The sequence below is a fragment of the Dama dama genome, chromosome 8, assembly GCF_033118175.1.
Source record: "Dama dama isolate Ldn47 chromosome 8, ASM3311817v1, whole genome shotgun sequence".
In the NCBI taxonomy this organism is placed as follows: Eukaryota; Metazoa; Chordata; class Mammalia; order Artiodactyla; family Cervidae; genus Dama; species Dama dama.
In genome coordinates this window covers 6,643,131-6,656,106 of record NC_083688.1, presented here as the reverse complement: position 1 = coordinate 6,656,106, position 12,976 = coordinate 6,643,131, and the positions used below count along the sequence as shown (strand labels likewise).

The 12,976-nt window shown below is 51.2% G+C and overlaps 1 protein-coding gene across 1 annotated transcript in view; it reads left to right on the top strand.

Annotated features, from left to right (window-relative positions):
- The window catches only part of ASAP3 (ArfGAP with SH3 domain, ankyrin repeat and PH domain 3), a 47,487-nt gene that overhangs the window by 22,168 nt on the left and 12,343 nt on the right, over positions 1-12,976 (top strand). Inside the window, 5 exon segments of the mRNA XM_061148171.1 lie at positions 2,885-2,959; positions 4,282-4,331; positions 11,925-12,036; positions 12,280-12,365; positions 12,790-12,865. Coding sequence (XP_061004154.1) covers positions 2,885-2,959; positions 4,282-4,331; positions 11,925-12,036; positions 12,280-12,365; positions 12,790-12,865 — 399 coding nt within the window.

The following is a 12,976-nucleotide window of genomic DNA, read 5'->3' as shown; positions in this document are numbered from 1 at the left end:
CTGGTTTCCATCCTTCTTTCAGCTTGCCCTTGACCTCTAGCCCCCCTTGACCTCTGACCCATGACCTGAGGTCCCTTTCCACTTCTGACCTCCCGTTTGCTTTCTTCGTCCTCTCTGACTTCCTGTCGGTGTCTCCCCTCCCCTTTCTCCCTCCCTGCCTTCCTCCTCCTCCTCTGTGGTGAGCACCCAGGAGCAGAGAGGTCTCACAGTCGGGAAGAGCCCAGTGAGGGAGGGCTCCCTGGAGGAGGCTTGAGAGAGGGGAAGGCCAGCTCTGGTTCCTGTCTTTGCACCACTGCCTCTCCTTCACCGGCTTTGTACTCTGCTTTCCCGAGCACACCTACTTTGCCCTCAAAGCCTAGAACGCGCCTCCTCTCAGTAAACCTCTCACTCCTGCACGTGGCCCGGTGGCCTCCGGTTCCTTCCTGAGATGGCTTTGTTCCCAAGTCCGCACCTCGAGGCCACCCCAAGACCCCAGCTCTTCCCGGACACAAGCACGGCTCTCAGCACTTCACGGGTGTTCACATCCATCCTGGCGCACAGCCCTGTGGGGTTGGTTTTACCATTGTCCCCTCTGCACCTGCTAGGAGACTCCGACGTGAGGTTAAGTGCCTCACCTGAGGTCACAGAGGTGGAGTTGAACCCAGCATCCGAGCATAATTAGCCTGCTGGTATTGCCTCCCAGGAAAACCCCTCTCCCCACTCCAGGCTCCATAGCTTTAGGGCTGGCTTTCATGGCTGAAGACCCACCAGGGCCCTCCCTGGCAGGCGAGGACCACGTCATCTCTGTAAGGCAAGTTGCTTAGTGATCAAGCACCCAGACATCAGGCTTAGACTCAGGCCTTGAATCCCTGCTTTGCTGCTCACGAGGTGTATGACTCTGAGCAAGTCACTCAGTCTGCTTGAGCCTCATCTGTAACAGGGGGATGAAAGAGACCTCTGTGGTGGTCCAGTGGATAAGACTCCGTGCTCCTACTGCAGAGGGCCAAGTTTTTATCCCTGGTCAGGAAGCTAGATCCCACATGCTACAACCAAGACCTGGCAAGCCAAATAATAAATAAGTATTTTTAAGAATTAAAATGGGGATAACAATGGTTCCCACCTCACAGAGCAGGGATGAGGACTTCTCAAGTTAAGTGCCTGCTCCAGGGAAAGTGCTCAGTAAACGTTAGCTAATGCCATCTGTCATCATTGTAGCTCTGTGTAGCACTGTCTTGCACGCTGTCCTGCAAGTAGGGGCCTTTAACTGTGTTTGGGTTCAACTGAATCAGTGGACAGTGAACAGGGGCCAGTGAACAGGGGCTCCTTTGTCTTTACTCCCCCTCCCCTTGTTTTGGTCAGACTAATGTTTGTTGAGGGTCTACTCGGTGGTGGGCGCTGTACCAGGGCCTGTGACACAGGGAGGAGTCAGCCTCTGTCTTGGAGAGCCATAGAGTCCAAGCGATGGAAACTGAGGTGTGAGATGACTCCAAGCAAGATCAGCAGTGTGGCACAAACTCAAGGACCCAGCAGCTTGGGTCAGAGGCCTAGAACTGCCATGGCTCAGAAAAGAGGAGATCAGCATAGGCCATGGGAAGAAGTCGTCAGGAAGGCTTCCTGGAGGAGGAGAAACTTGAGCTATATCTTGACAGGGGGGCTGAAATATCACATAGGCTGTTTTAAGTTGCCAAATCACAGAAATTCAACTCAACCTAAGTTTTTTCTTTTCTCCTTTTTTTAAATAAGTCTTTCTCTCTCTTCCAATCTTTTTTACTTCTTTTGGTCATGCCACACGACTTGTGGGATCTTAGTTCCCCGACCAGGGATTGAACCTGGGCCCGCCTTGGCTCTGGCTGTGAAAGCACTGAGTCCTAACCATTGGACCACCAGGGAACTCCTCAGGCTAATTTTTTGTTTTATTTTATTATAGTTTTATTTTTGGTGGTGCTGGGTCTTTGTTACTGCACTGGCTTTTCTCTAGTTGCAGAGAGCGGAGGCGACTCTAGTTGCTGCGCCTGGGTGTCTTGCTGCAGGGGCTACTCTTGTTGCAGAGCACTTGAGCCTCAGTACTTGCAGCACCTGGGCTCGGGAGTTGCGGCTCCCAGGCTCTAGAGCACAAGTTCAATCGTTGTGATGGACAGGTTAGTTGCTCCAGGGAATGTGGGATCTTCCTGGATCAGGGATCTAACTCGTGTTTCCTGCATCGGCAGGTGGATTCTTTACCACTGAGCCACAACAGAAGCCCCTCGAGGTTGATTTTCAAAAAGAGAATTCACTGACCCCTGTAATGGGAAGACCAGACGTGCAGCTGGTTTCAGGCTCCTTCTCTTTCTCTTAGGGTTTCTCTCTGTCTCTGCCCAGGGGGCAGGATGGCCCAGCAGGCCCAGCTTCACACCTTGCAGAAGCAAGACATAGTCTTTCTCTTGTGACTTTGACAGAAAAGTCCCAGAAAGTATCCTGATTGGCTGGCTTGGGTCACGTGCCTGTTCCTGAGCCCATCACAGTGGCCCCCCGGTGGAGCACTCTGGTCAACTGGGACTCCATGGTCAACCCACGTGACCATAGGGAAAGGGTTCTCACATTACAGGGGAGTGGAGAAACTCGCCAGACAGAAACAACAGGTGGTCCACGCAGGTGGACCTCAGAGTCTGGCCAAGGAGCAGAGAAGGGCTGACCGTGATACAGTGGAGTGGGCAGTGGAGGGACGAGGCCCATCAGTCGGGGGAGGGCAAGAGCTTTCCCAGGAGTATGACCCGCCACCCCCGTGTACCCTTCCACTTTCTTGTCTTTCTCTCCCCTGCCTCCTTCACCCCAGTGCTGTCCTGGTGATGCTTCACTGTACCCTGAGCCCTGTGGGGCTGGACAGACGTTCACTCAGGTGGGGTATGGGGGTCTCTGCTTCTTCCAGGTTCAGAACCTGAACAACATTGTCTCTTTCCCCCTGGACACTCTGTTGAAGGGGCAGCTGAGAGACGGACGACAGGTGAGTTTCCATGTGGGGAGGGGTGCCCTGAGGCGATGAGATGGAGCCAGAAGGGGGGCAGGCAGGAGACCATAGCAGGGCACAGGGCTGGGCTGAGGACGGAGGCCAAGTGAAGCTGTCACAGTGGGTGTGCTGCTGCTGCTGCTGCTAAGGCGCGTCAGTCGTGTCCGACTCTGTGCGACCCCACAGACGGCAGCCCACCAGGCTCCTCTGTCCCTGGGATTCTCCAGGCAGGAATACTGGAGTGGGTTGCCATTTCCTTCTCCATCACAGTGGGTGTGCTGTCCCCATATTATTGGCCCCCAGGAAGACAGGAGGGCCCAGGTCTAGGGTGAGCCTAGGTGAGCCAGGGCCCTTTTGAAAATAGCTCAGGGAATCACAACAACCCCGTGAGGTGTGTTCTGTAGGTGCTCTCATCCCCATTTTGCGGTTGAGAAAATTGAGCCTGGGGGGCTTGATAACCTGCTTACAGTCTACCCAGCTGGTCAGTGGAGGAGCCAGTATGCTTACTGTGCTCTCTGCACCAGGCAGCCCCTGGCTGGAGGCAAACCGGAGCTCAAAGAAAGTGACAGGATAATCTCCCTGGGAAGTCTGCTCCAGAAGGCCCAGGGGAGGAGTCATCCCCCCTTCCCCACCCCAACCTCCGCAGGCTTCCCTCCTTGCCCCTGGCTAAGCAACAGCCTGGAAACCAACCAAACCAGACCGGCAGCTTTTTCACCTGGTGGACTGAGACACCTTAAATGTCGGGGCTGAATGTTCTGAAGGGTGTGAGCAGCCCGCTGGATGGGGCCCAGGCAAACTAGGCCAGGGATCAGCCAGGTTTCTCTGGCTTGCTGTGTGTCCTTGGGTAGACTTCTTAGCCTCTCTGTGCATATGTCCCTCAACCTGTACCTTCCTGTTGAAAGGATGAGCTAGAACCAGGCAGGAGAAAACAGTGGGACAAAGTTAGGGGAAGGATTCTGATCTTTATCCTCCCTCTTCTTCCTCATGGTGATCTCCATCTTCTAAGGGAGGGGACTCAGGGCAGACCCCCCCCCCCCCCAAATAGCCCCAATAACCTAGGCCTGAACCTACCAGTTCAGACTGATTACTGGCAACTGTGGGAAGAGGTCAATTGGCAGAAGGGGTTCCACTCTGAGAAGTGGGTCAGTGGGGTTTAATTTGGGGGTGAGGTTTGCAGTCAGGGCTAATGTGAACATGGGTTGGTTGGAGGGTAGCTCTCAGCCTGCAGACACAGGGTCCCCCTAATTGTAGCAAAGTGTCCTGTCAGTTCCAGACCCCAAGACCCTCTTTGGGCAAATTGTTTTTTTTCTGAACTACAGGATTCCAAAAAGCAGCTGGAGAAGGCATGGAAGGACTATGAAGCCAAAATGTAAGTGACTGTGGCCAGGGTGGTTTGGCTGGGAGAGTGATGCTTCTGTTGCAGCAGGAGGCTGGATGTGGGGAGGAACCCAAGTGCTACCAGGGCGTGTCATCCGGAAGTGCATGGCATCTCAGTCTCCAGAAATGTTTACAGGAGGGGGCTGGTTTGTGCCCAGACCTTGAAAGGAGTCTGGGGGCTTGACCACGAGACAACCAAGGAGGAGCTATTGTGAAAGGACCCCAAGATGCTCCTCTCAGAGACCCTCCTGCTTGGTGGTGCCAACGTGGGTAGAGAGGCAGAAAGGAGCATCCATTCACTGAACACCTCCAAGTGCCAGACATCCCTGCTCACACTCACCCAGCCCTCTGAGGGAGATATCAGTATCCCAGTTATCACAGGAGGACTTAGAGGTTCAGAGAGGTTAAGTTACTTGCCCAAGACCATACAGTTAGGCAGAGGCAGAGCTGGGACTCATGTTCAGTGATCCTCTTTCTGCAACACCAGGCAGTATCTGTAAACATTTAGTTGGACACAGAGGAGGAAAGGCCATACCCAGGCCTCTTGGGTGCACCAACCGGGTTTCTCACTAGCTGCTGGGACATTATGGCAACAGAAGGAGCCCCAGGTGCCCAGTGACCAACTGTCCCTGAGTGGGGACTCCTTGGGTTCTGCCTTCTAAACTCTGTCCAAGTCCCTGCCCCAGCCCTCTGCCTGGGCCCAGCCGGGCCCACTGAACCTCGAGGCACTGTTTACTCTTCTTTGTAAAACGTTGGCTTCTCTTGCATTTTTCAAAAGCAGTATGTGTTCATTGTGAGTAACTTTGGAAGCTATGAGGAAGTAGAAGAGGAAAAAATTTAAGTTATCCTCAGGAGAAGATTAGGGCCCTGCAGGGAGATATCTAGACTCCTCCATTGTTAGAATTTTTTAGAATTTTTTTCATAGTGTGGGTAGCACTGTAATTTCATCATTTTTAAAAAGTGGTGGAAGGGGAGTTCCTGGGTTAGGCCGGTGGTTAGGACTTGGTGCTTTTGCTGCCGTGACCCAGTTCAGTCCCTGGTTGGGGAACTAAGATCCCACAAGCTGTGCGGCTTGACCAGAACAAACAAACAACAAAAACGTGGGGGTAGGGGAAAGGACCAAAAAGCCGGAAGAAGAGCCTTCAGTTCTTTTCTTTCTTTATTTGGACATTCATTTTTATTTATTTGTTTATTTAACTGTGCCGGGTCTTCATTGCAGCATACAAACTCTTAGTTGTGGTATATGGGATCTAGTTCCCTGCTGCTGCTGCTGCTGCTAAGACACTTCAGTCGTGTCCGACTCTGTGCGACCCCATAGACGGCAGCCCACCAGGCTCCCCCGTCACTGGGATTCTCCAGGCAAGAACACTGGAGTGGGTTGCCATTTCCTTCTCCAATGCGTGAAAGTGAAAAGTGAAAGTGAAGTTGCTCAGTCGTGTCCGACTCTTCGCAACCCCATGGACTGCAGCCCACCAGGCTTCTTTGTCCATGGGATATTCCAGGCAAGGGTACTGGAGTGGGTTGCCATTGCCTTCTCCACTAGTTCCTTGACCAAGAATCAAACACAGGCCCTTGAATTGGGAGTGTGGAGTCTTAGCTACAGGACCACCAGGGAAGTTTTGACCCTTCATTTCTAAGCCTAAAGTATTAACATCTATCTAATCATTTTTCTATGTATAAAGAACTATTTTTTCAGAATCAATATCATAATAATTATACTGGGGGGGTTTGCTTAAAAAGACATCATGACCATCTTTCTACATCATTACATATTTTTATATAATGTTACATTATTACTATTATTTATTTTTTTGGCTGCACTGCATCTTCGTCGCTGCGCTCAGGCTTTCTTTAGTCATGGCAGGCGGGAGCTCCTCTCTCGTTGCGGTGTGTGGACTTCTCATTGCGGTGTGTGGACTTCTCATTGCGGTGTGTGGACTTCTCATTGCGGTAGCTTCTCGTTGCGGAGCGCAGGCTTTAGGGTGTGCTGGCTTCAGTAGCTGTAGCACACAGACTTAGTTGCCTGTGGCACGTGGAATCTTCCTGGACCAGGGATCGACCCTGTGTCCTCTGCATTGGCAGGCGAATTCTTCATCACTAGGCCACCAGGGAAGTCTAATAACGTCGCTTAAATGGGTGCACTGTGTCTCAACATATGCACCACCCACCATGTGTTTAATCTGCCCCTGTTGTTCGAGAGGCATCCTTGGAACTACATCCTTGCTCCCACCCATGATTATTTCTGTAGAATCTTTCCAAGAAGTAGTTCCTGGAGCTTTATTGTTCTTCACGCTCCCAGCACCACGGGGACCTCCCTGAGTCCGACGGAAGGCTGAAACGCCTCCTCCACCGGGGTCTCCACGTGCGCCCCAGCTGTGGGTGTAGAGCTGGTGGTGAAGGATGTGAGGCTGTGATGGGCGTGGCTACCCGTTCTCATTAGAGGCCCGGGGAGGGGTGTGGACACGCAGGCGGAAGACCTTTCTCTTTATGATTTGGTGTGGGATCACATAGCCTTTGTCTTCCTGGGTTACCTTGATTGAGCCCCTAGCCTTTCAAGACATCATCCACTCCAACAATCCCCACACCCCTGGGCCATGGACCAGTACCAGTCCTGATAGGAACTGGGCTGCGCAGCAGGAGATGAGTGGCAGGCAAGAGAGTGAAACTTCATCTGTATTTACACCTGTTCCCCATCGTTCATATTACCACCTGAGCTCTGCCTCCTATCAGATCAGCGGCGGCATTAGGTTCTCATGGGAGGGCAAACCCTATCCCTAAAGTCAAGGCAGAATATCCTGAGATTGCCACAGAACAGAAATAAAGTTGCACAATAAAGGTAATGCACTTGAACCATCCCCAAACCATCCTCACCCCGGTCCGTGGAAAAATTGTCTTCCACAAAACCTGTCCCTGGTGCCAAAAACACTGGGGATCGCCGATCTACTAAATAGAAAGAATAAGCACTACGTTGCTGACCTCCCCAAGCAGCTGGGCTTTTACCAGATTGATATATTGATCTTGCATGAGGTTTCATTTAAAGAAAAGACTGTGGAACGACGGCGAGAGAGGTTTGGCTGAGGTTATGCAGTGAGTTATCAACAGGGCCTAGGCTAGAACCCGGGATTTCTGAGTCTGGTGCGCTTCCTGCCACCCCACGTAGCCTCCTGTCTCCTTCTCATGTTACATAGGTTGAGCCATATGTCCTGGCACAGGTGACTGTGTACATTCCTTTTATGAGGGCTTCAGGTGTAGCTGGATATTAGCAAGCCAGAAGTTGCTGTGTAACTCCACTTCATTCTTACCAAACCAGTCTGGGTAGCAGCTGCAAGGACCCAGGGGCCTGAAAACATCTGCTGATTAGCCACCAGATTCTCACCCACGGGTTCTTCCTATAGGAGGGTCCCCTCCCCACCTGGGGCAGCTAAGAAAGGTATCCCAGGCCCTGGGCAAGGGACACAGTTATCTAGGCTATTCCATTTTCAGGGGTGTTTCCTCATCTGAAAAATGGAGCCAACGTTACTTTCCAGGGCTGATGTGGAGATGAAATGAGATGCAGGACACAGACAGTGCCTGGCACTGCAGTTCAACCCTCTCACTGAGCCAGAACTGGGGCCAGAATAACAGCACAGGCTAGACAGGCAGAAGCCCAGACCTCTGCTCCTAGCATTTCCCCCACCAGCCTGGGACCTGGGGCCATTACCTCCCTTCTCTGGGTCTCAGCTTCACCTTCTGTAAAATAGTTTCTGACCGTGCTCTATCAGAAGAGACACTGTGACCGTCACCACCTGGGGGAAGCCAGGCAGGGAAGGAGGGATGGAATGAATCTGAGCCACAGCGTTGGCTGCCAGCACCCTCCCTAAGGCTCTAGCGTCAGGCCGACTTGGGTTCAAGTCTTGGCTCTAGTTCTTAGCGGCTGTGTGGCTTGGACAAGTCACTTATCATTTCAGCCTCAGGCTCCTTGTCTATAAAATAAAGTCATGATTCCTGCCTCACGGGGTTGTTGCTTTAGTGTGTGAAGGATCTAGCAGAGCACACAGCACAAAATTATCGCTTAAAAATAATTATTAAGGGACTTCCCTGATGGCCCAGTGGCTAAGACTCCATGCTTCCAATGCAGAGGACTTGTGTTCCATCCCTGGTCAAGGAACTAGATCCCACATTCCACAACTAAAGATTCCACATGCCTCAACTGAGACCCAGTACAGCCAAATAAATAGATCTTTTTCAAAATAAATATTAATAATAGCAACTAATACTTATACTTCCTTAAGAGCTTCCTTTGTGCCAACTGCTGTGATAAGCTCCTTATATCAGTTATCATTCTTGGAAGGGAAAGGGGCTGTCATCCCCAATTTCTAGGTTGAGTAGTGAGGGGAAAAAAATACCACCACAATCCCTGCCTTAGTGGATCCCACTGGCTTGTTAACAAGAAGAAAGTCCCAAAATAATGAAAATACAAAGTAAAAGTGCCCTAGTGATGGTATCAGCAGGGGCGGCAGAAGAGGCAGGTGGTTTTGTTTGGGTGGAGAGAAGGGTGATTGGAAAAGGCATCACAGGAGAGGTATTCAAGGGGTCAGCTTGGCAGGTGCACGGTTCCTTGTGATTCCTTTCCTCTCCCATCTCCCCCGCCCCTGCCCCCGACGTCCTCACTCTGCTGGTACCTGTTTCTCATCCCGTGGATCACATTAGACAATGGCTGTGGTCCCCTTCTCCAGTTGTCTCTGTCTTCTTAGTAACTGGCATTTCAGCACTTTCCACTATTTTATTTCACTCCTGCTGCAACTCCATTCAAAGGAAATTTAAAAAATATTCTTAAGGTTTGAAATGTTTAAGAAACACTGGTGATCCTTTGAGGACAGGGAGGGAATGGAACTTGTTATTTTCTTGGTGGGGGGGTGTGTGTTGCAATAAAAGCACTCCCAGCTATTAGTGTGAGGTGATTAGTGTGATTAGTGTGAGGTGAGGTCATCTTGGGTGACTATATCAGACTTTGTAGGGAAATCTCTATAATCACCATAGCTAAGGCTGAAGGACAGAGCTATGATAATTCACAAGGCCCTGTATCATACTTTACGGCTTATCTTCATCCTGAACTAAATAGCCTCTATCCTTTAATCTCCATTAGACCCTGCATAAAAAAAAAATTATTGGAAATGAAAGTCGTGTCCGATTCTTTGCAACCCCATGGACTATATGGTCCACGGAATTCTCCAGGCCAGAATACTGGAGTGGGTAGCCTTTCCCTTCTCCAAGGGATCTTTCCAACCCAGGAATAGAACCCAGGTCTCCCGTATTGCAGGCAGGTTCTTTACCAGCTGAGCCACAAGGGAAGCTCAAGAATACTGGAGTGGGTAGCCTATCCCTTCTCCAGGGGATCTTTCCAACCCAGGAATAGAACCCAGGTCTCCCGTATTGCAGGCAGATTCTTTACCAGCTGAGCCATCAGGGCAGCCCTAAATAGGAAGTACCCTACACTGAAAAAGAGTATCTGAAGGAATCACCAGGTTATTACTCTAATCATCAGTGTCATTAGCAGCATCATAGTCCTGCCATTTATTAAGGGCCTTACCACACACCAGGGACTGTACTAAATGTTTCCAATGTGTTAGATCATTTGAGACCTAGGCAGTATTAGCCTTATTTTTGGAAATGGGGAAAGTGAGGTTTAGAAAGATGCATAAAGGTTAAATAAGCAAGGGAGCTGCCGTAAATCCAAAATCCACATTTCTAGCCACTGTACTGGGCTTCCCCATACTTTTTTAACAGCTGCATAGTATCCCTATATGTGGCCATAGCATAATTTATTTAACCACTTCCCGTTGATAGATATTTAGCTTATTTTTCCATTTTCCCTGTTTACAGACATGGTAACAGTGGAGGCAGGAGCTCCCTTTGCCCTCCCCCTGTTTCTCTGCCCCCTCAGTCCCCTGTCCTGCTTAATGAGCTGCCAGGCTCATTGCTGCTCAGGCCTAGCCATCGCCTGTCTCTCTGCTGCTCATCTTCAGATCCAAAAAAAAAGCATCTGCCCTGACCCCCAAGCCTGTTCACAGGGTCAGTCCCCACCTAACTCCACTCCACCTAACTCTTCTGCCACAGACTCCCTCTCGGAGTATTATAAAGCCTTAGGGAAATGAAGAATCACCACTTCAAAGAAAATTAAAGACAAAACCACTAAAAACCCTGCAAAAGCCTGCTCTTAGAGCAGTGGCTTTCACCCAGGGGTGATTTTGCACCCCCACCCGATCCCCCAGGAGACGTTTCTGGTTGTCACAACAAGGGAGATGCTCGTGGCATCTAGTGGGCAGGGGTCAAGGAGACCGCTAAACAGCCTGTATTCACAGAATGGCCCCCACATCAAAGAAGTATCTGGTTAAAATGTCTGTAGTTCCAAGGTTGATAAACTGCTCTTCAGGTCTCCAGAGACAGATTGTGCAAATAAGCACCATCCCAGAGGTCTGAAGTCAGTAAAGCCTAGAACTTAAGACTGAGAACTCAGTCTAGGCCATTGCTTCCTCCCTTTATAGATGGAAGACCTGCAGCCTAAAGAGGCCTCTAACACAGCTGCGGTGTCTTCTGTGTGTTAAGTCTTTTGCATCCTTTATCTCATCTGGGTACAGATAAAAAGCCCCATTTTCCAGATGTGGATACTGAGGCTTAGAGAGGGGAAGTAATGCAGGTGTAAGGTTATCCCACGTCTGTCTTCTCTGACACTCACTTGGAAGCAAAACTTATGCAAGTTGTCTCCTTCACACAGGCTGATGCGTCCAGCCCCAGGTGTGGAAATACTCTCCTGGTTGGGAGTGGGTGGTCTAATGGGTGTGGGATTTCCAGGAAACTATTTGCCCACAGTTCCACCCAACCCCAAACAGGGGAAACCACCAATCCTGAGATCAGTAGGGGAAGGCCCCGCTTACTCTCAGCTACAGGGTGGGAAGTGCTTTCTTCACCTACAAAAGAAAAGAATCAAGGTTTTCTAAGCTCTAAATGGAAGCTCTGTGGTTCAGAAGAATGAAGGCACCTTGTGGGGCCTTCTAACCCCCATGGTCCTAAATCTTTTCCAGCAAACTCTAATCCCAATCCCACCTGGCCCTATGGAGCCCATCCGCTCCCTGCATAGAAACCCTTAACTCCTTCCTATTGTTCTTGGGACAAAGACCAAGAACCTCAGCAAGGTCCGAATCAGGCCCTGTGCGGTCTGGCACCTGGAAGCACCTCCCTCCATCCCTGCTGAGCCCCATCTCTCCTGCCTCCAGGCTGTCATGTGGTCTGATCCTCCCACCCAGCCCTAGCTTCCTTAGACTTCAGATCTCAGCTCCAGCATCACTTCCTGAGAGGCCAGATGAAGTTGGATGCCCATTTTACTCTCCCCTCACTCTCTGCAAGGCTGTGATTTGATTCATGTCTTTCCCCACTGCCCGCCTGGAGGTTCTCTGCATCCACCTTGCTAACCATTGTCCCCCAAGAGCTGGCACAAAGGCGAGTCCTCCTCATCTGGTGTGCCCGCACAGAGAGCAGCATGTAGGGATAGTGGGACACACAGGGGCTTAGGGAGAGTTGTTCAGGCCTCTCTTTCCTTGGGGTCTAGGGCCCGGCTGGAGAAGGAGAGGGACCGGGCCAGGGTGATAGGAGGGAGCACCGGGGAGGTGGCCCAGGACACGCAGAGAGAGCGCCGCGTCTTCCAGTTGCACATGTGTGAGGTAAGGGGGGTGCCCAGGGTGAGGGCGGGGTGGGGTGTGCCTTCCAGTCTACATCCCTGAACCCTCGGGGGCCCAGTCACCGTCTTAGCCCAGGTCCTTGCCAGATGGCCCTTGAGATGTCACCCAGGTTCAGTCCTGGCCAGAAGGATTAGCCTGGGATGGAGACAGCTAATCCCAGCCAATCCTCTTGTCCCAGGATTCTGTCTTGCTCATGTCACACACTTTGCCCTGCCCTCTCCCCAGTATCTGCTGAAAGCCGGGGAGAGCCAGATGAAGCAAGGCCCTGATTTCCTGCAGAGCCTCATCAAGTTCTTCCACGCTCAGCACAAGTAGGTTCCCCCCATGTCCCACCCCTATCCCCACAGTCTCTTGCCCCTTAACCCTTCAGGCGACCCAGAACAGGGTCATCCCCAGTGTCTGGCAGACCCTCGAAGTTTCTACATGTGAATGTACCTCATTGGTAATGCTTTTTGCAGCTGCTGTTTATTGAATGTTCACCAGGTATTGGGCACTAAGTACTGTACACACCCCCCCTGTGAGCAGCTACTGATATTATTCCCATTTTACAGATGCAAAAACTGAGGCTCAGATTTACTAAGATCACATAGCTAGAAAGTGGGATCTGGACCATCACACTGTACCACCCCCAGGTGCCCTGGGATCTTTAGAGCTCCTCCTCTCATACTTCATCTCACATTTTCCTCTCTCTCTCTCTCTCTCTCTCTGGTCCCGTGCTTGGCCTCACACGCTTAGCTTTTTCCAAGATGGCTTGAAGGCAGCTCAGAGCCTGTCCCCCTTCATCGAGAAGCTAGCAGCCTCGGTACACACAGTAAGTCGGGTTTCACCCCCGAGCGTGTAGTCAAGCCCTCTGTCCTCCTGGGAAAATCTGTAGCTGTGGAAGAGCTGGCTTCTGCCGAGAGAGCGAGGCTGCTGCCCTGCT